Source organism: Passer domesticus, chromosome 3 (assembly GCF_036417665.1).
Source record: "Passer domesticus isolate bPasDom1 chromosome 3, bPasDom1.hap1, whole genome shotgun sequence".
In the NCBI taxonomy this organism is placed as follows: domain Eukaryota; kingdom Metazoa; phylum Chordata; class Aves; order Passeriformes; family Passeridae; genus Passer; species Passer domesticus.
In genome coordinates, this window is record NC_087476.1 from 36,758,869 (window position 1) to 36,782,120 (window position 23,252).

At 39.8% G+C, this 23,252-nt stretch overlaps 1 protein-coding gene and 1 long non-coding RNA gene across 3 annotated transcripts in view; one reads left to right on the plus strand and one right to left on the minus strand.

Annotated features, from left to right (window-relative positions):
- Positions 1–11,951, minus strand: part of RNGTT (RNA guanylyltransferase and 5'-phosphatase) — a 170,244-nt gene extending 158,293 nt beyond the window's left edge. The window contains exons 1-4 of one of the 2 annotated variants that reach the window (XM_064412633.1): positions 11,795–11,951; positions 6,050–6,159; positions 339–442; positions 133–221 (exon numbers count right to left, since the gene is read on the minus strand). In XM_064412633.1, coding sequence (XP_064268703.1) covers positions 133–221; positions 339–442; positions 6,050–6,159; positions 11,795–11,858 — 367 coding nt within the window. In that variant the 5' untranslated portion in view covers positions 11,859–11,951. Of the gene's footprint in view, positions 1–132; positions 222–338; positions 443–6,049; positions 6,160–9,187; positions 9,217–11,794 lie in introns of those variants that run through there. The other variant, XM_064412634.1, reaches the window with a different exon arrangement.
- A 257-nt stretch (positions 11,952–12,208) lies between these two features.
- On the plus strand, positions 12,209–18,726 carry LOC135296382 (uncharacterized). The gene is made up of 2 exons (XR_010358448.1): positions 12,209–15,675; positions 17,741–18,726. It is a non-coding gene; the product is annotated as an uncharacterized LOC135296382 (long non-coding RNA).
- The last annotated feature ends 4,526 nt before the right edge of the window (positions 18,727–23,252 follow it).

Here is a 23,252-nt window from a genome sequence, read left to right on the forward strand (position 1 = left end):
TATGCTTAAACACTGTATTGAGGAAATTCCTTTGCTTGGACTTCTAAGAATAAGAGACTGCAGTTACAAGCAAATATGAAACAAAGTAAGAATAAAAACTAATGAAGGGCATAAGATGGATATAAGATGTACCTATAAGCTCTGAAGGATTCTTATCACTGAAGTGTTCACATACACGGATAAATGTTTCTGTATTCTCAGGTGTAGGGCACTCACCATGCCTGAAAAACACAAGAACACATGGGGGAAAGGGAAAAAGAGGAAAAAAAATTAGTTTCCTCAGTGTGATCTTTTAAATTAAAAGCCAAAGAAATAATTAAAAAGTGTACACAACTTACCCTTTACATTGGAGCTTTATATATTTAATTCCCTCTTTCTCTATATCATTTCTGTCATAGAATCTAGTGGTGTTGGTCAAGTCTACCAGCAAACCCATTTTAACCTAAAAAAAAACAAAAAAAACACCCAAAAATAATTTTTTATATGTGATTCAAAGAGCCCTGCATAAATACTAAATGTCAAAAACCATAATAATTAAAAGCAACCAGAGGCTGCATTTTTAACTTTAAAAAGTTAAAAATCTACATTTCTTTGTGAAAGCTGATGTCTAAATTAGCACTAGTCATGAATTCAAAAACTTCAGTTTGCTCCAACCAATGATTCTATATAATAAAATTCTGCTAACAGCAGGAAAAACTGGTAAAGAATTACTTTAACATCCTAAAAAGACAAACATAATGGAATCAAGTGCTATTATGCAAAGCAGAACAACACTAAACACTGGCACAGCGAAAGTACCATAAGAAACATTAACTACTGAGACTTACATAGAAGTATGCTCCCACAAAAAAATAACTCGTTTTAATTTACCTATTAGAGTGCAAAACAATGCAAAACAATGAACATGTTTTCAAGTTTAAAAATTACTGAAATAAATTGAATTTTTAAAACCCTTTTATTTAAAGCTAAAATGCAAAACAACTTCAGACATTCAAACATGCTGTCAGCAGCTAAGGTGGCAGTGTCAACCACTCACACGTTAGGGTCTTCCTGAATCCAGGATGTCTTGCTCACTCTACCCTAATGTGTTACCTTGTGCATTAACTTATTTTTTTAGTGTTTGTTTTTACAGCTGGAAAACGGGTCTTTTAAAGAGCCTTGTGGAAGTTACTACATTTTGAACAAGGACAGAAAGCAGAAATTCCACTGGGTGGCACAAAACACAGTGTATCAAAGTATATTCTACTGATTCCTGTTCCAAATAAAATTTCTAACAACAAACTTACCAGTTTTATTGTGCAAAAACAGCCCACTAACACACCTGAGCAAAGAAAGTATTTCTGGTTTCCTGTCTTGTAAGTGCAAGCAATTGCTTTTGGACAAAAAACTCAATGTCATTCTTTCAGGTAGGACCAACAGACTGACAATCATTTAGTTGGGAGAATTACAAAGCAAAACACCATTTCCACACAATTCAGAAAAGGTAAAATCCAATTATAACTAGATTAGACTTCAGAAACAGCTATTTCACATGAATGTGTTGTTTAGTAGACCACTAAAGGAAAATTTCCAATTATCTACAGATAGCTCTCCAAGATATTCAAACTTCTGATGATATATGTTTGTAATACTTATATACTTTCATATTACTTTTATTTAATAAATGTTAAAGATTATCATGATGTTATGTCAACAGCATTAAAGCTTCTAAAGTAATATCCAGTTCTGAATTTCTCATTGTCAACTTTGCATATTGTATTCAGAATACTTAATTTATTCATATTACTGTGTTTTGGAGACATACAAACCACCTCACAAGGGGGTCCACCTGAAAACAATGTTACACCACCCGAAACTTCAAAGTGTCAATCGAGCTGCTAAGCATGGAGACTCACATCATCCTAGACAGTGATTAAAATTCTGTAGAAATTATACACAGGCAATTAATTCAATGATTACTTTCCCCCCTCTCCATTCCCTACAGCAATTTGCAAATGTCTCCAAGACGACTTAATTCAGGCCTGTAGGACTTTTCACTTGCTATTCTTTTCCAACTATTACAGATCATTTCAATCATATACAAATGAAGCTCATGTGAAGTGACACTGTTCCTCACACACTTCATGGAGCAGTGCAGGAAACAGGCATCGAGTGTAATTTATCCAAAGCTATAAAAGCATTTATGGCATAGACAGCATATAAGACCTGAAAGCAGCTTTCCTGCTTTACAGAAAGCCTAATCATTTGTATTCTCAATCCATAGGATTGACTGCACATAACACATTACAATTTAGAGAGTGCAAAGCACAAGAAAATTATAAAGAGAATTTTAAAGAACAGGGGGATTATACAATATATCAAAGTATACAGCTATGATTTTCAAAAAATCCATGCAAAAACCCCACCAATACCACTAGAACAAAATAAAAACCTTCCCCTCACTTCCTCACATTCCAGATATCTCCAGCTATTAATGCCTTATGCATGTGCTCTTCTGCTGCTGTGCAATAAAATGGGCTTTGCTGGTTTCCCCTGTATGACCTCAGAAATTTCTCCTTAGACACTGGAGACTGAAAACACCCTCCCCAAGGAGGGAGCATACCACAATACACTGACTTCACTCCAGTCGCAGGAATATTTTCTTGAATTTCTTATTTGAGAAAAATAATTTAGATCAGTGATTGAATGTATCTATGGAAACAATAATGTGGCTGAAAATTGGTAAGTAGTTTTCCTAACAGGAATTCTGTAACTTGAGCATACTGATTACCCAAACATTCTTTTGAGTTAACTAATGTCTTAGCTCTTTGTGACAGAAATAAATCTACCTATATAAAGCATAAACTGTACTAACCTACCTACTCAAGAAATTAAAAAATAATAATAATTCATGCTGTCACCAATTGCTCCTGCAATTCATTTCAGAGAACATTAAGATACTATGCCAATATTGGCAATCACAAGAAAAATGGGTCTGGCATGGCTAATGAAATCAGTTTCTAACATTCAGATTTTCAACAACCAGCTCAGTGAGAAAAGGAATCACACAGGAAGCTTGTTACAGATAGTTCCACCCAGACAGATGCTGTCTTAAATGCTAAACCAGTACCTTCAAAAATCTGAGGTTACATCAACATCTCTCCATTACAGAAATGCAGATGTAAAAGTTTCTGCTGAAGTCTTTTATTTGGGAGTTAAGTTATATGGACTCAAGTAATAACCAGTTATCAGAAGTAATTATTCTGCAAAATATTAGCAGTAAAAAATACACTGCAATAAAATTACAAGAACCATGCACAGTGAGCTAGTTTGACCTTGGGTGGGAAAATTCACTCTTACAGGGCTCCTCAATTTCACCTTTATTTCACTGCTGGCTTGTTGGTAAATTGCTAATCTACAAATGGAGCATCCCAGTAACCACTACACACCTTGGCAAATAAAAAGGAAATACATATTATCAAACAGCAAACACTCATCAACAACACCAGGTACCAATACAATGTAACAGATTTTACAAGAACAGAGAGTTTGAGAGAAATTCTATGTTCTGCTTGTTAATCAAAATTACCAAAATATAAGTGGGGATCCTCATGCTATTAATTTTACTATAAAATTCTAATAATCTGATGTCACTCAAGACATGAATTTGTAGCATTACAACAGAACTGACAGATGTGACTACTGGAAAGGCTACAGAGTCTCACTATGATTATTTCTTTTTGGTGGCAAATCACTAAGCAGGCAAGCATTTAGAAATTCTGAGTTAGGTTGTGAAATTCTCTGTAACTTCAAAATATACACAGAATTTTAAATTAATTAAAACATTCGTAAGATTGGTTTGGGAAAATTTCCATGGATGCCTATCAAATCCAGTCAGAGTCAAAAATAACATAATACATAAAAGAGGAACTCAAGCAGAATTTAGATGCACGTGTCAGACTGAAATATTACAGTTTATGGTTTAAACAATTTCATTAAGGATTTTTGTCCATTAAAACTATACCATGAATCTACACCAATAAAAGCTGCATCACCAAAGCCCACCCTGAATGGGCCCCCTGACTGAGGCCCTGGACTGTAAGCTGATCTGAGATAAGGTAAAAGTGACACTATTCTGGTGTGGGCTGGGGAGAAGAATACTTCCACAGGAGAATTAAGCCCAGCAGCTTTGGGGTAGGGCCATAGCCCAGGCTTATCTGCTGCCAGGTCTGCACAGACTCTCCTCCAACCAGGGAGGAGAAGGAGAGGTTTGAGTGTTTAGCCTTCGGGCAGAGGCAGTGAAAGCCCTGCACAGACTAGCTCAGCTGTGGGGACCCCCACCCCAGGAACACCACATCTACAGGACATTCACGTGAGGGACAGCAGAGGGGGTGTCAGGGCCCATCAAAGGCCCCCTGAATGGTTCCCCAGATCCTGCACCACAGCACTGCACGTGATGCAAAATGATGCAACCGACAAGGAGCCTTGCAAGGGACAGTGACAACCTTCCCCTGCCCCACCTGGGCATTCCCACCTGACCCAAACTTATATTAATCCATTGGATTCTACACTTTGTGGTGGGGGACCCTCCCCACCAAGAAGACCAGATGGAGGGGAGCAGAAAGATGTCATTGGGACCCATAGTTTCTATTTAATCTGCCCCACCCACCTCTTTTTTTCTATTTCTTTTTCTTTGTTTTTTTTTTTTTACTGTTAAATAAACCATATTCATTTTTTGGTATCAACATCTAACCTCGTTTGGTTTTAATCTTCTTTTAGGAAATATTTTGAACCTCAGGATTCTTACTGTTTTATTCACAGAGTTCTGTTTGATCCTCTGTGATTACAGTGGATCATAAAAGCACAGATGCAAGAACTCTAACAAGAAAAATCCTACCAGTTCAAGCACTGAGAACAGGCACATATGCTTCACTGATCATACTTTCTTATAGCATTACTGCACAGGCACTCCTACCACTGCTACACTGAGTGGTTCACTATCTACTTCATACCTATGCCTAAATAAGATGAATAAAATGAGGATTCCCATCTTTTAGTCACCTAATTCTTCTAATGTTTCAGGTCTGATACTGTTAAACAAATTCAGAATTAATTTAACCTCGATCAACAGCAAAAAATAATGAAAGAACCCACAGAAAAAAAAAACACCACTTGCATGATTCATCTCAGAGACACAATCAAAACAAATGGCACCAAGCTTCTTTACAAAGTTTAATAACCAATTCAACTAATTAGGTGGTAGACCTTTCTTTGCCTGGCAGGCTCAAAATCCCATTTCCCACATCTCCAGATACACCGGACTGGCCACAACACTACAGAGACCTACATGAAAGGCTGGAAAGGTCCTGTTCCCACTTTTATTGTCACAGTTGTGCTCAAGTGCAGAACATGCAAACTGAAGCACACAGATAGAAATGGGCAAAACAGAGGATGAAGAAGGGAGCCAGAACCACAAGTCTGTAGTGATGGATGCCACAAGGTTCAATAAGGCAACTGCAGAGTCCTACCACAGCAGCCCCAGCCAGTGCTACAGGCAGGGGGAGGAGTGGCTTGAGAGCTGCTGGGCAGAAAGGGCTGGTTTGACAGCTCAGTATCAGCTTATGCTCTGCTGCCCAGGTGGCCAAGAAGGCCAGTGGCACCTGGCCTGTGCCAGCAATAGTGTGGCCAGCAGGACCAGGGCAGTGACCATCTCCCTGCACTCAGCACTGGTGAGGCCACACCTCGAGTGCTGTGTCCAGTTCTGGGCCTCTCACTTTAGAAAGGACACTGAGGTGCTGGAAGGTGAACAGAGAAGAGCAACAAGGCTCATGAAGGAACAGCTAAGGGACCTGGGTTTGTTCAGTCTCAAGAATTCTAACCTGTAAGAAAACAGTTTTGGGAAATCTGTTAATTGCAGAGAAGACCTGGAAACGTAAACAAACAAAAAAAGGTTTCAGTACAGGTGTCCCAAACAAAGCTATCAACAACCTTTTCTTTAGATCTGAAAAGCAACACTTGAGTAAATATTAATAATGAGAGCAGTGTTTACAATTAGAAAATTTAACCTTACCTTCAGACTCTTTAAATAGTTGGATAACATACTCGGGTGAAATCGATTTTCTTCAGCAACCTGTTCATCATATCTTGGTCCTAACATTGTCTTCAAAGGTAAAAACTTCCCTATGAAAGATAACAAAATTTTGCAGTATTTTATATATATGTACAGTTACAACTTAGTATTTCAAACCAACCGCTTACAATGAGCAGTTTTAGACATTCACTTTCAATAATAAATAATTGCAGAAATAGTACTGTCAACAGTAAATTGGAATTTTTTTAGTTATGAGTTCTCAGAATTCATCAGTAAGTTTAAAAGTTTAAAGGAAATACAGGTCAGTTCATCTGAAACAGAGTAATCAAACATTTTAGCTAACTTTTAGTGTGATTTAAGTTGGGAGGTCAACAGCACAACAGAATCCAGAAGATTTAAACTCACTACAATGGAAAACATGAAAACAGCATTTTAAAATAACAGTTTGTCATCCAATCATGTAAACATCAGTTTTGATTACCTGCAAACATAACATACAGTAAGGATCCCTGAAAAAAAAAAATTTAGCAACACTGTATAGTCTCAAATAAGCATCTATCTTCCATGAAATAGACATTAGAAACCACAGAAGACAGACAGATGTGGAAACTATGAAGCTTTATGCAACTGGTTAGCTCAGGTTAGATATTAGTGAGCAACATGAGAAACAGCCTCACTTTTCCCCTGAGACCTTTCCAAAATTTACAGCTAAAAGGAGAGTTATTCTGTCATACAATCAACACTCACAGTAAATAAATTTTACTGTAAACAGTAATAAATTATAGTCACTTCAACTTGTTTGACATCTAGAAAAATTTCACTTTATTGCCCTTTGCCTTTTCATCCCAAGTTACACACCCTCCATTCACTCTGGTAAAGGCTGTGGAGTTGGATACCTCCCCTCCATTTTCTCAGCTCTTCAACTATCTAATTTTCTTGCTTCTTTGTGTTCCTTGTCACCTTCAACACTATCATACAGCCTCTCTCTCTCTATTAGCCCTTCCACTTTAACTTGCAATACTCCTCCGTACAGACTGGTTATGTGAATCCTTAATTTACATGATCTAAACACAAAAATCTATCATCACCCTGCTTTTTGCAAAACAATATTGTGCTTGACAGTTTTCTGACTTTCCCACTTGTCATACCCATACAACACATCTACTCATTCATTATGAAACATGAAGAATCTAACTAAGTTTACTTAACCATGGCACTCAAGAGTAGGAGCTGCACTGACAAAAGAGTCAACGGCTACAAAAGAAAAGCACCATCCTTTACAAGATGCTGGGGAAAAAGAGTGGGAAAACACAAAGTAGTCCAGTCAGCATCCCCTACAGCATTTGAATACCTACAGACAGCTGTGGAAGTGATGAATATTTCATATAGAGTTCATTTATTATGACTTTCAAAACTGAAACACAGATGTTTGGAAGTATTTAGGTGCTCAGCTTCTATAAATTCCAGTTTCTTCTTCTCTACCTGGAAAATTTGCAATTTGGTTTTTATACAGATGCTTAAAAAAAACACTTCCCCATGTGCAAACCAGCCTCTCATTCAGCATCATCAAGCTACCAAAAAATCTAAGCTTTAATTCTTTTAATTCTAAAAAGATTTCTAAACTTTTTGAGTAATATGGACAGGTATAATGGAGGCAGTAGCTACTGTCTCTTCTACAGTTTTGTCTTACATCTTGTGCTAAAGAAGTGATGCAGTAACAGCTGATTGCAACTCAACTTAAGCCTCCATGCATAAGCTTTTGAAGATTAAAAAATCATTTGCTGAATTAGGTGATCCAACAGTTACAAAGTGATACTTTACATGAACATCAAAGCATCCCAAGTCATTCAAGTACCTCGACCACATTATGACACTAATTGTAATTTCTCAATAGAATTTCCAAATTAACTTCAAAATGTTAATGGAACCCTAATGACAGATTATTACCACAGTTATGTTCTAATTTCTCAAATAGTTCTGGAAAGTGGCTACTAAAAACCATTTTCCAAATTAGTTGCCTGTCTAACAGATGGTATTTCTTTAGGCTGAAAAACAGGTAAAAATTCTAAAAATAAGAGGCCAGTATATCAGAGCACAGACATCAAGCTGATATATCTGAGAAATCAAAGAACAGTGTAAGACATCACGTTTTCTCCATATACAAGCTCTAACTTTGTCACATTTTTTATCTTCTAATCTAAGTTCTAGAACATACCAGTGCAAAAATACTCTTAATTTAGTGTGATTTTCTGTGACATGAAGCTATCAACTCAAAACATGACATACATGATTATGTATGACCGTGGTATGTTCAGATTCAGCACTGATTAAGAAGGCTAGACTGGGTAAAGTGTGAGGTTAAGGGAATAAAATTAAATGGTAAAATCCACAATTTGAAAAACAAACAAACAAACAAACAAAAACTCACAGTATCTCTACAAAGTAACAGTTTTCTGATTCAAGAGAACTATGCTGGATCAAAGCACCCACTTCACCTAGTATGTCATCACCAACACAGGCCAATAAAAGACAACTAGGAAAGAGAGTAAAACAATGACAATCCATCATCCAGACTATTCTCCCCAACTACAACAAGCCATAGCTCAGAAACTTCCTGAACCAGAAGCATTATTTTTATTTAAGGTTCTTTCTCATATGCAATATGGATGCTCTCCATAATATCCCACAGTTCTGCATGCTACATGTGTGTCCAGAACAGGATTTACTAATATGCATCAATTGAAGGAGGCTGGAAAACGCTGCTGAGACACTTCTCATGCCTTTTCTTCCATATCTTGCCAGCACTTTACACAGCAAAATTGCCAAGAGAATGGGTTTTCAGTGGTCATGAAAAGCAGATAGCTGCTGAGATGGTGCTGCCAAGGCAGCAAGGCTGAAGCAACCTGATCACTTCAGATTTAAGCATTCAGAGAAAGCTCTTTTCATCAAAATGACTGAAGTTCTACTGTGAAAATGTGCGATTCTGAGGACAAAACCAGAAAGCGGCACAAAACAACCAATATTTAAAGAAGTGAACAGGAAAATAATGGGAGACATAGGTGAATTCACGTTGTCCGGGATAAAGAGCCCTGTTAACCTGAATGAACCCAACCTCACCAACAGCAGAGCTTCAGGCCTCATTAGTACTTGTCTTGAGGTCATCTAGAAATTCCAGATGCCACAACCATGAGACAGGAGCATCACAATCAAACACTCAGTGAATGAGTCCACAGAATGTGGCTTCCACAGAAGCCACACAAAACTTGCTTAGCAACACTATTACTAATACACTATCAGATGGAAATAAAGTCGCAGACAGATGCTTAGAAATCTGATTTAAATACCAATTAAAATGAGAATGTAACATATCTGGGAGATAGTACCAACATCAATTAAACCCTAAAAATCATCTCCCATAAAACTGCTAGATGTCTTTGAATGTAGAACAGCAAAAAGGAAAGAAGACCGATGGCATACCATTACTTTTGGTAAGTTGTTCACACTAAAAAATTGAAAATCAGGTAGTGAACAAGAACACATCCTGATAAAGCACACAAAGAAATGAGCCAAGCACTTTCAGTTTTTTTACTGTGCATTAGCTTCCTGTGCATGGTTGCATGGAATGGAAAAGAATTACCTTGCAGTTCCTGAATAAACAAACACACAAGCAGTGATGGCACAGCAGATGACACACTGATGACCCTCATTGGTGCTTACTCTAGGTTGCTGTTTCTGAGAAACCATGGCTCAAAAGACAAACAAAAGCCACAACTAACAGAGATCAAGAACTTGCTGAGAAGAAAAACGCAGAATAAAGAATCATTAGTCTATTTTTGTCATGGTCAAAGGCTTAGGCTATCAAATCTCTATGATCAGATACAAAGTCATGCATGTGGCCGTGATCAGGAGAAAGAGATGATGGACATGAGCAATCCAACAACACTGTTATTTAACTGAGCTACTTATACTTCCAGAGAAGTATAAGGAACTTGACAGAAACCAGTAACCCACAAAGTGAACAACTGATGTTAAATACTGACGAATGCCAAATAATGCATATTGATGATTACTCAGGATTAAACCAACTGAGATGTCTCACCAGGTTCTAAATACAGTCATCAGTGTCTTCCATTCCATAACTAGCTGCCATCAAAAAATGTAAGATGATGTGGAAATGTGGGATAAAAAACACAGGAGTTGTAACTATGAAGCAAATCATGGCACAGTGCCAGTTTAAATAACACACTGAGTAGCACATGATGTGTTTTGAAAATGTACCTTTACATCATCACAGAGAGGGATATGAAAGGAGTGAAAACTAGAATATATTGGAGAAAAAAAAACAAAACTGGAGGCTGGAACTGCTTGCATTATAAAGAAAAGAAGAACTTCAGAAAACTGAAAAGACAGATGTTTGTTTACTTTATCTCATACCAGGCAGCAGAGGAAACATTCACCGGCAGTCAGTAGGATAGCTAACACACAATCAAAAATGTGTGTCTAGAGGGTACTGGATTCACTGCCACTACATGCCACAAGACTAGATACTGAGTAACACCCAAGACAGTGCGTTATGGGCAAGAATACCCACGCAGATAGCAACCACTGGCAAACCCTGAAATACAAGTGCAACACTGGAGTGTTACACTTTAACTCATTTTCCAGCTGAAGAACTCAGGAGCATATTGGTGACTGGAAGGCCACTGTCAGTCATCAGAGTAACAAATTGACAGAGATAAGACTTCAGAGCGTTCAGGAAAAAGAGAATCAGACATGGAAGAGGCTGCACAGAGGACTGATATCACAAAATTGGTCAGGATGGAGGGGACAGCAGAGGGTCATCTGGTCTAACCTCCCTGCTCAAAAGAGTCATTCTACAGCACATTGCACAGGACTGCATCCAGACAGCTCTTGAATATCTCCAGCAAGGGAGACTCAGCAATCTCTCAGGGCAATCTGCTCCTGTTCAGCCACTTGCACAGTAAAGAGGCTCTTTGTCATGTTCAGGTAGAACTTCCTATCCATCAGTTTCTGCCCATTGCCTCGTCCTACTGCTCGGCACCACTGAGAAGAGCCTGGTTCCATCTTCCTGACACCCCCTTTTAGATATTTATACAAATTAATGTAATCCCCTCTCCGTCACCTCTTCTCGAAGCTGAACAAGCTCAGTTCTCTTAGTTTTTCCTCCTAAGAAAAATGCTCCAAGCCTCTCATCGACTGAGTAGCTCCACTACGGCACCTCCTGCATGCCTGGCTGTCACATCTCTCACCAGATGTGACAGACAGGAGAAGTTTCAGCCCGAAACGGAACCAATGCGAAGCGAGAGCCCAGCGCTAAGGCTCCGGGGGGCAGGAGAGGGCCCGTCCCCCCGCAGCTCTGGGTAAGCCCGGGCCGAGTCCGTGTCACGGAGGGGCACCGGCTAAAGGCAGGGCGAGCCCGGCGCTGAAGGCAAAGCGCTGCTGCGGGCCGGGCTTTACGGAGAACAGCCGCCAGCGGAGTCAGGTCCGGGACTAACACCGGCCCGGAGCTCGGGCTGGAACACTGCACAGCCGCAGCCCCGGGACAAAGAGCTCCGGCCGGGACAGAGGGACAGTGCGAGAGGCCGCGGCGGCCCCCGGCGATGAGGAGCAGCGGGACGGGCGGGCAGCGAGCGCCGCAGGGGAGGGGGCCGCGCCCGCTGCCGCCCCACGGCCGGGCAGGGCCGGACTGGGCCGGGCGCTCACCTGCCACGGGCTGTCCCCTCCTGGGGCAGTGGAGCCAGCGCGGCGGGATCTTGTTGTAGGACATGGCGGGGCCCGGGCGGCCCCGGGGGGGAGGGAGGGAGGCGGGGAGGGGGCGCGGGGAGCGGGCGGCCCCGGGGCGCTCAGCGGCCCCTCGCCCGCGGCGCCTCCATTCAGACCCGGCTCCGCCTCGGCCGCCGCCGCACTCGGAGCGCCGGGAGCCGCTTCCGCTTCCGGGGCTCCGGGAGCGGGGGTGGTGCCCGGCCGGGAAGAGGGCAGCGTCAGCTGGGGCTGCTCAGCCGGGGAAGCGGGCTGGGCTGGGAGCGGAGGTGGTCACCAGGTCACAGGCTCCTCCTCTTTGTGCTGAGAGGGGCTACGGAGCTGGGCAAGGGGCTGGAGCGCAAGTTCTGTGAGAAGCGCCTGAGGGAGCTGGGGGGTTTAGCCTGGAAAAAGGAGCTTCGGGGGAACCTTATCGCTCTCTGCGACTGGCTGAGGGAGGGCTGCAGCCAGCTGGGGTTCGGCCTCCTCTCCGGCAGCCAGCAGCAGAACAAGAGAACATGACAAGAGTCATAAACTGTGCTAGGGGAGGATTAGGCTGGACACGAGAAGGAATTTCTTCACAAGGATGGTTAGGTATTGGAATGGGCTGCCCAGGGAGGTGGTGAAGTCACCCTGGAGGTGTTTGAGGAGAGACTGGACGTGGCACTTGGTGCCATGGTGTTTGGTCATAGGCTGGAGGGATCTCAGGGGGCTTTTACAGCCTAATTGATTCTGTGATTGTGAGCGAGCCCCTTTGACCGCCGCTGGACCTGAGCTGGAAGCAGCTGGGGGATCATTTGTTCAGCCACAGCAGCAGTCAGCAAAGGCTGCTGCAAATGCAGAGTTTACACAGGTCTCAGGGAGCCTGAGCAGGTGCTTCAAAGAGAATGTAATCCATGGCTACTGAAGTAGCAGGCTGCATCGGATTTGGGAAATGGTCTGAGCTGAAAATAGATGGAGGCTTGGACAGACATAATTCCTCAGCTTTTGTTTTTTGCCAGATGTTCCCTTATAGCCAGAAGCAGATGTGGAAGTAGGTGGATCCTTCTAGTGGTGCAGTTTATTCTAATCAGGATGTAACAGGCTTGCTAGTGTAGCGGAGATACCTCTGTCCTAGGCTTTCTGTTTCTTTTGTGAAAAAACACACCCAGAAAGATGGCATGCAGAGAGAAACAGAAACTTTGTTTCCATACAGAATGCCTGTGAAAATTCTCCGTGGGCTTTAAGAGGTCTGTGACTTGGACTCAGCTGAAGAATTGTAGCCCTGAAATGTGTGTCCATGTGAAAGGAATATTTAAGGGTTGGCCTGGTTTAACTCCTGTAGCAACTAAACCCACAGAGGCTGCCTATAGCAGGATGGGGGAGAGAATCAGAAGCGTGAAAGTGAGAAAGATCAGGGGTTGAAATAAATATAAGGAAAAAAAAAGAATTTATTTACTATTTCCCATTGGCAGGCAGGTGTTTAGCCATTTCCAGGAAAGATGGGCTTTGTCATTCACAACGGTGACTTGGGAAGAAAAACACCATAACTCCAAATGTCCCCTCCTTCTCCCATTTTTTATTGCTGAGAACAATGTCATCTGGTCTGGGATATCCCTTTGGTCAGTTGGGGTCAGCTGTTCGAGCTTTGTGCCCTGACAAATTCCTGTGCACCACCAGCTGCTCACTGTCAGGGCAGCATGAGAAGCAGAAAAGGTCTTGGTGCTGTGCGAGACCTATTCAGCATTAGCCAAAGCATGCCAATGTTTCCAATACTGTTTAGGTCACAAATGCAAAATGCAGCACCCTACAAGCTACCACTATGAAAATTAACTATCTCAGAGATGCCTGAAAGATAGGCTGGAAATAAATCCCCATAGACTGATGTTTATAGAGCAGGTATTTGTTTATTTCAGTGCTGGTGGTGAAGGGGATACCTCCTCCTAACTCACCCACCCTTGTCTGTGCTGTGGTATATTTATACAGTAAGGTTGTTTGGTATCACTATGTCACTACAACATCATCACATAGGTGCCAGAACTAATTTGCATAGTATGATCTCATGGTAATTAGATCATTCATTTGCACTATGCTTGCATCTCCCCAATTTGGGGGTTGTCAGGGGTCTTTGATGAAGGCTTCCAAGGTCTGCTTTGCATTTGAACTTTTCAACTTTGTCTTCGGAGAATGTGCAGTTACGCTGTTCCTTGGTCTGTCTGGTCTTAACTGGCCTAAACTCTTTGTTTTGTGGCTAATTGGCTTTCCACTTGCCAATTTTTCATTAGTACTATACTTATCCATCTCTAAAACTATCCACCTGGCAAGTTTTTTCTTCTTTTTTTTTGTCTATTCAGCATTAAGCAACTAGTTAACCATATACTAGCCATTATATTGTATAAAAGTTATGATTCAGGGTATATAAGTACCAGGTTATATGGATATATAAAAGTCGTGATTTAGGTTATATTAACATCAGGTTATATGGACATATAAAAAGTCATGATTTAGCTTATATTGATATCTTATAACTCAAGTTATATAAGCACCTTATAACTTTGATCTGTTACATAGGCATCATCAGCCAAAACCAGTTCAGATGGCTTCAGTGGAGCATTAGGAAACAACAGCAATAGATTATTTTTCTACCTAATTTTCCAGTTACTTACATTTCAGTACTTTTCTGTCTGCACTTTGTTTTGCCGTAAGCCAGGGTTGTTTCCTTTGCAAGTCAGTAGGTGCCACAGCTTGCAGAACTAACCAGAGCTGTGTGTGCAGATTTAAAAGGAAGCCCTTAGGTTCTGTGAATACATTGAAACAATGAAAATAATTTCATCCATCTAGAATTCATTGCAAACTTCACTGCACATTTTCCTCCTGCATTTTATAACTGGATTTTATTAGACATAGTTTCTTCCCTAGAATATCCTCTCATAGTAATTGAGGTATTCAGTTAGGTAGTTTGCATAGCTGAGTCATTAGGTTCTCATACTATGGCAGAAGTTTCTGAATTTTGTCTCCTAAGGCTTTTGTCACCATCAGATAGTAATCTTCTCATCCTAGCTAAAATTGAAGGTATTGCTACAGCAAAAGACTAATCATATTATTTTCCCTAACTGCTAAATGCACTTCCATTATAATGTTACCTTCTGCTGTTGAAATAATTTCCTTTACAGAACAAACAAGCAACAAGTCAGACACCAGGTGGTGCCGAAGACCAGCCAGAAAAGAAAGTGAACCAAGGGTTAGGCATGCTCAGAAAGAGTGAGAAGCAGAGAGCAACAGCAAGATACTCAGTGTCTGATTTCAGTAAATTGAGAGCAACCTGCAGTAAAGTCAGCAGTATGGCAAAATTAGGAACTAAACCATTTGGAGGGGGGAAGATTAGTACAAAAATATATCATGAATGAACAGTAATCTGTTCTCATCACCTATATTTAAGATTCTGATATGCTTTTAAACAAGTGTAAGAGCTGCAGATCAGAAATATCATGTTTTATATGTATAATATATGGTTAGAATGGGAGGGTATATTTTATTTAGCAATGCACAAGGCAAGTAATTGTTTACAGCTGATGTTATGTGCTATATGCATGTATATGGACTTTGCCACATTAGACACTTTGAACTATTTACGCAGTCATCTGGTGATGTTTGCATGTGACATCAAACACTCTTTGTGAACAGCCATGTCCTGCTTGCCTTTATACCAACAGTTAATCTGATTCTTCTGGTGTACTGGCAGAGGAATCCAAGTCCTTCGTGTCTTCCTGTGATGTTCCAAAGCTGACATGGCTGTGTCTGAACAAGGACTGTGAGGGCAGCCGTAGCAATCATTTCAAGGATTGCTTTGAGAAAACAACTGCAAGGTGTTGATAATCTATGATAATCTATTCCTCTTTACTGTATATCAATTTTATTTTATTTTAGAGGTACTTAGATGCTTGTACATTTAACTCTGGTTTCTTCTTACCAATTTTAATCTTTTTCCTGGCAGAGTAGACACTACAATAAAGTCATTTTTCCAGGATGCAGCTCATCCTCTGTGCCATGGGTATCACTGCTTTGGTTTCAGCTCAGCCATGTTTAGGGGAGCTGAGTTTTTGTTCTTTCTTGACTTTAAACCATTAAAAGAATACCACACAGGAACAAAACACATTTTAACTCTTTTTCCTAATAACATACTGAACATTTACCCAAATTGTTGCTGATGAATAACTTCACACTTTTAATGTCATAAATTATGTAACTACTTACAATATTAATGTAAGTTATCTGTTCTACAGAAATTAGTAAATTGGGTACTTTTCCTGACAGTAGAACACATGGTGTTGCCCTCTTCTATAGTGATACAGGTCAATGACCCTGTTACTCTTCTGCTTCAGTATAGCATTATTTTCCATGTGCTCATAAAGTCACAATGAATGTAACACGAAAAACATCCCTTGTGATGCTCTATGAAACAGACACTTCTGGCTCTATCTAGTAAATACATTTCTTGAAAAAAACTAAGCAAAACCCCCCAACAAACAGATTATTAGCCAAACTCAGATTGCAAAAGGATTTAATTAAGGGAAAGTAACTGTGAAAGAAGCTAACCATATTCAAACGTGATTCATATCATTTACTTTGTGGTGTAGGTGTTCGCTTGGAAAGAGACTCAATGCGATAAGCTCATAAGTACATGGAACATAGAAAAGTATGGTTTTTATTTACCTATTCAATTGATTTATTCCTTGCTTATTGGTTTTAATGTTCATGGCAAAATGACTTAGAGGTACAGTGTGCCTTTATGACTGATTTCAGCATGCATGAATCTTTTGTGGGAATGGGTGACTACTGGTGAATAAATATTTTAACTTTGTTATTGTAGATGTATTTTATTCCAATAGTACTTACATTCTAGTGGTATCATAAGGAAAAAAAACCCCTAAAAATGGTAAAATTAAAGCATAGTTTTAGATTTCAGTGGAAGTTAGTATTATGGTTGCTTGTGGTTATATTCTTTAATACATATGTAAGCTTCTAAATTTAAAAATGTATGAGTATGCACTGACTTAAAAATCAAAAGAAAATTCTAGGAACGCAACATTTTAAATTGATTCCTATTTGTTTGGTGTCAACAAATACTTAAGAACCTAACTTCTGAGACAAATTATGTTTTAAGGTTTTAAAATGAAAGTAAGACTTTAAAAAAAAAGTTATTTTATTCCTTATGTGTATACAATATGAAAAAGGGATGTTGAAACAAAGTTTCACAATATATTTGAGAAAATAAAGTGTCATTTACAGTGTTGTTTCTACAGAGAGCTTTGAGACAAAGCAACAAAATTACCAGTCTTTAGTCTTCATGACATTAGGGGGCATCACAACCTCACAGACTGAGAATTATCTAAGTTAAAGTAGTTACTTTTCCTGTCCAAAGTAAACAGGGAAAGCACAAAATAGCAAAATCAACTTCTGGAATCATTCCCTAGTGCAAGGTTATGATACAGTTCTTAATAAAATTTCAAACAGAAACAACCCAGACATTCAGTATGATATAGACTACACTCTCCTTCATCTAAGAGTACTAAAATTAACAGACTAATGGATGCTATATATGCAGCCTCCTGTCAAGTCTATTTAAATCTTGAAGCTTCCTTTCAGCTGAAGTCTCTAAGGTATCACAGTGTTAGTTCAATCAGTGGAGTGAATCTGTATATGGGCAGGGAGCACAGAGTGAGCTTGGGACTGAGCTGCTTTAAACCCAGGTCCCTGGACTGGGTATCATGCTTGGAGTAATCACCACAAGCTATCAGTCTACACCACCAAACACGTGTGTGCTGAACTGATGACATGTAAATCTCACACTGTGAGAGGGGACATTGCCAGCCTTAGACAAGACATGCAGACGTGGCAGATGATTTACTTAGTAGATTATTTACTCAGCAGATCCATCTGGGAAGAAGGTGTCTGTCCAGAGGCTCGGTGTGCTTGAAGAGGGACAACAGCTGTGACTTCATGCACTGATTTGCAGGCCTGAAAAACAAGATGCCTTGCTATTGATCCTCTGCAGCTGAAATGATGGTGTGCTTGATGTATCAGAGATAAGAAGCTGGACAACAAGCTTGTAAGCAGGATGCCTGTCATTCCTGGAAGACTAACACTGGTCTTACAGTTGACCTAGACAACTGAGCCCTTACTTGCATCAGCTCTGAAGGATGATTTTCAATGGAAATCCACACTGTAAAAAAATATCCATATGTAACATTGAGGAGTATGTGTTCTACAGCATAAAATGAATCATTATAGTAGGGTGCCTTGAGTATGGATGAAGTAATCAAACAATTAAAATGTCACGATGGAAGATGACTAGCAGTAGGGCAAAGTATGACATGATATATGAGAAACTCATCTAATTTAATTAAGTGGAAAGTATGACTCATAGCCTTTGGAGCTGGGCTGGGGAGTGACTGGATTCCACAAAGTAGAGCAATGTTCTGATGCTGCAGTTTCTAGTTTCTCTACTGCTTGAATATGGACATGTTAGTAAAAAGCTTGCCCTGACTGGAGGCTGTGGTTAAAACTAATGGAGTAACTGTGGTCCTGGTTAGTGCAGGAGGCAGACTGGGACAGAAATAGCTGTCAGAGAGTTATCACTTCTCTACAGCCTGAAATAGCAAAGAGAGTGGCAGTGTTTCAGCCTATAAACCTGCATGCACAATGATTAAGATCTGGGCTACTATACTGGCAGAAATCTTTCTCATGTGACCAGTCACACAAAGAAAAGGTTATTACCCATAGACACTCTCTCAGGCTTTCTGCATCATAATTTTGTACCTATAGATATATATGCTATGATTTTGTATGTGAATATGTAGCCTCTGAATAATAATACACGTAGGAGCTATAATAAAGTACCTGAGAAAATACATATAGACCTGATTTTATTTATAAGACCTCATTATACAAAAAATGTGTAACATACTGTACAAAAGTAAATGAAGGCCACAGTCTCTCGTTTGAGGTGCTTGAAGTCCTGAAAATACCTCAAGAAACTGGCCAAAGGCAAAAGAAAGGAATACAGACTAAAGCAAAGGGATCAGCCTGACAGTCTCAAAGGCTTTTTAAAAAGCAAATCTGAATATATATATATATATATTCAGTACAAATTAAGTTATGGTAATATATATGCATGGTTATATATATAATATATAATCAGATGCTCAAACGTTGCTCTTGTGAGGTTAGTTTCACTTTCTGTTGGTGTGCATTGTGGAACAAGCTGTACAAGAACACATGCTACTCCTTCCCAAAAAAGCCTCACTCCAAAGTAGAGAGAAGGAGGCGTATCCTACATCTGCAGCACCATTGATCTAGAGAACTTTAACAATAAACTGGCAATATCATTTTAAATACTGATGTTGAATAGGTTGTAAATTCTTGTCATCCAAGCATTTCATAGAGAAAGGGGGGAAAAAATCTTTGTTTGGAATATGTCCATGTCGTATGCTTCTTTCACATTCTTACCACTTTAGGCTTCACAGAACAATGATATTTTATGACGGACATGGTGGAATAGACTTGGCCTCAGAGAACATAGTGCCTGTGGTCCATTGCTGTTCATACAGATACAGCTACAGTCAATGCCATGTCTTTTCACTGCTAGTTTTACCTACTGCAACTAGATTAAGATTAATTTTTAAAAAACCATTTTCATCCTTATCCTCAAACTTTCACTCTATGTGGAAAATGTCCTTGTCCAAATTGGCTTTTAGGGAATTACTCAGAGAGATTAAGTTCCTCCAGAAAGAGAAGGAGGTAAGAAAATTACTCTGTACTGGTCTGAAACAAATTTCCAAGATCTCTGGGTAGTTTAAAATTTGGGGTTTGAAATCTGTACACTCTGAAGGAGTCCAGGCTGTTACTGGAAAATGTTAACTTCTTCAGAAAAGTCACTTTGTGAAGTCCTGTATCTAGCTCAGCCCTGAAGAAACAGCTTCTCAAAAATCCCCTATGGGAGAAAAATCTTCACATGTCCTTCTACTTTCTGGGAATTAGATCTGCTAAAATGATTTTAATTTTTTTTTTTTTAAATATAATTGGATGTTTTGTCAGAGATCCACTATGCCACACATTCTAGGCTTTCTAAACCTCAGTGAAAGACTCTGAATTTAGGCCTGACCTATGCATGTTCTCTAACACGAAGAATTAGAAAAACATGCCAGGATGTGTTGCTACACAACAGCAAGGAGTCATGAACAGAACTAAAAATTATTAATTAAATGTAAATTATTGAACAATGACACAGAAATGAAGATGCCCAAATGAGTATAAACAGCATGTACACAATGCTGGTCATACACAAGGTTGTGCTGTTTTCAAATAGGAAGCCTGTTTTGATTATTTGTCTCTGATTCAAAGTTTGATTACCACAGAGGGAACAGGGAGAATGAAAAGACAAGACATTTTGTCCTGAAAAACAGCCCACTTCATTATTTTCTATTCTTCTCTGTACTGCAGTTGTATCAGCTTTGAAACGGGTAGAGCTGTTGCTAGGTGATCTTCTTTATCCACTTTGTAGCTGAAATTTCAGCCCAGCTGAAAAGAGTTTTTATATCTCTAACAGCATAAAATTAAATTCTAAGGCATTAATAACTGTTTTCAACACAACCCTGCTTCTAACTATGGGCCTCTTTCCTCGGGCCAACCCAACAACCAGCACAAGCAACGCATTTTCGTAGGCTGCGGGTCAACATGATTTAAGTGGTAGCAGCTGCAAACCCTCCCTGAGCATTTCCCTTATCTCAGCTGTGTGCATCTGGCTTGGACACCCTTTCTTCTCCGCAAGGATTCCTCCCTTGTGCTGAGCAACTGTCTGTGCAGTGGGACAAGGCTGGGAATCAGTGCAGCCAAAAATAAAACAAGTCTTCCACCCTTTCTTGGCTCAGCTGGGTGGAGATCCTCGCTCTGGTTTGTTTTGTGGCTGCACAAGGAGTCTGGATAAACTCAGAGGGAAACGCAGTGGATGAAAAGGAGCTAGTGGGCATGGCTTGGGCAGGAGAGGAGCTGTTCAGGCTGCTTTAACACATGCCTGGCATCGCAGACAAATATCAAAACAGAGCCTCAGATTTTCTTAGGGTTGTGGTCTACCCAGGAAATCTGGGTCAGCTTTATGAGTTAAGCTGAATTAATTGAAGTTAGGACTGACATTATTAATCCAGATCTTGAAACAAACATGTCATTTATATTAACTGAAGAATGTGGGGGGAATTTTACTGCTGTGTGTCTTCAGATTTGTAATATAGAAAAGACAAAGTTAAACCCAGGACAGTTCCCACATAGCCAGTCAGCAAATGGGTTATATCCCCTGTTGTTCCTAATCTAGCTATGTTTTCTTCCATCTGCTACTGACACCCACTGTCACCATAAACAAGTTTGTTTTTTTTTTTTGTTTTGGGTGACAAAACCACACATACAAAAATTGGTAATTGGGGTTTTTTTGTTGTTGTTGTTTTGTTTTGTTTTTTTTTTTTTAATGGGGTGAGGGCTATAAAGGATGGTTCAATTACATTCATCGTCTGTTTAATGTCAAATATTTTCTTCTACATGACCCATAACATCCAAAACCCTGATAAGTAACTGTCTATCCAGTTTCGATAGCACTAGTCACCTTGGAGACACAGAAATTTCTGTATCAGGTGACCTGCTATGAGTAATTACCAGCCCCGCAGATCCACCCCAGCCAATCTGTGGTGGTACAAGCAACCTATCACCTGGCCTATTTATTCTTTATTCTGCCTTCTAGAGAAGAAACCTGGAGCCAAGCTTGCAGAGCTCCCTGTGGGATCGCTGATCTCTTTCTGCCCTAAGGGCATGCCACTTCTGCAGCAACTCGAAAAAACTCTTCTGCAGTGAGAACTCACTTTCAATCACACCTGCTATAGAATAGGTTGCCAAAATACAAGTATTTCAGTCTACTAGCACACTGGCTGAGCCAACACGATGTATACACAAAATACATTTGCAAATTTACTTTCTTAGAAGTTGTTCAGAACAACAGTGTAACCTAGAAAAAAGAATCCACTAACCAGGAAGGAAAGCTGGGGATGGAAAAAAGGGCTCAGTAATAGCATTCCCTGAGGGAACTGTAAAGAACTGAGAAGGGATTAAAAAAAAAAAAAAAACCTAACTCATAAAACAGTGTAACAGAGAAACCTTTTGATAGGACTCCCCAGTGTTGGCATCATCCAGCTGCCTTTTCATAGAAGTAATACATACTATTAAAGACAGGTTATCTAGCAGGCAGCAGTGACAAGTCATGCTGCTGTATGTGTATCATGCATGTGTAACACGGCGTTATGTTCAACCCAGAAAACTTTTGTTTCCCACGTATTGCGCAAATGGATATCAGCACGATACTTAATTCAAAGTCTCATTACAGATTGGCAGAGAAACAAATATAGTTCTGTCCCAGTCTTGTTTTGTCTGTTAGCCAAGCTGAACTATTTCTGAGACAAAGACTTGACCCTTATCTTGAAGCATAGCTTATAAAGTAATCGAGGACAAAGAGCAGGCACAAGTGATTTCACAACTGTAAGTGCTGATGAATGAATGCCGCAACCAAAAATTCCTACAGTGCTACGTAAATTCCAGTAGTCATCAACAAGTTACACAATTTTTCTGGTTTATATAAACACATACAGGAAACATGTTCCATGACTCCTACTTTGCTGAATGTCCCAATCAGTTGCCTCACTGTTCAGTTAAAGTGTAAGAAACAGACCCTAACATGAGGTTGGACTGAAGTCTTTGCAATCATTGCTGATGGGTATTTTACATACTAAGATTGTACATGCTTATTAAGATCTGTACAGCTGACCATTATTAAAAACTGAATTTTAACAACTTTTAAGCTTGACTTTTTACAGCTAATCTACCCAGTACAGTCCAACACTAATTTTTATTTTGAAAAAGATGTTTTATCACTTTTGTAGAATTAGTGTTTTGGTCATGACTTGCATTTTTTCAATTGTGTGTGCAGCACAGTATGAATAATCTTGTTGAAAAGGAATTGATTTGCCATTCTAAAGTATGTACATATGATTCTTGGTGAACAAAAGAAAGGAACTGCGCTGGCATATCCTGTACTCCAAACGTTCCATCCCATCCTTTTTTACCACAATTTCTTTCCAAGGTCTGTTGCGGGTAATAAACAAAACACATCCCATTGAGTTTCATAACTTCCACAAAAATCACAAAAATACATTCAGCTCTTTGTAAAGTCAGCAAAAGCCCTGTGTGAATGCATGCCAAAATGTAGGCAGGGAGACCAGAATTTCTTTTAGGAGTAGCCTTACTACAATATTTACTTAATCTTTCTATGATTAAAAAGAAAAACAATACAGTTTGCTTTGGGGACTTGCACATATTGCATCACCTCACCATGTCACGTCCTATTTGG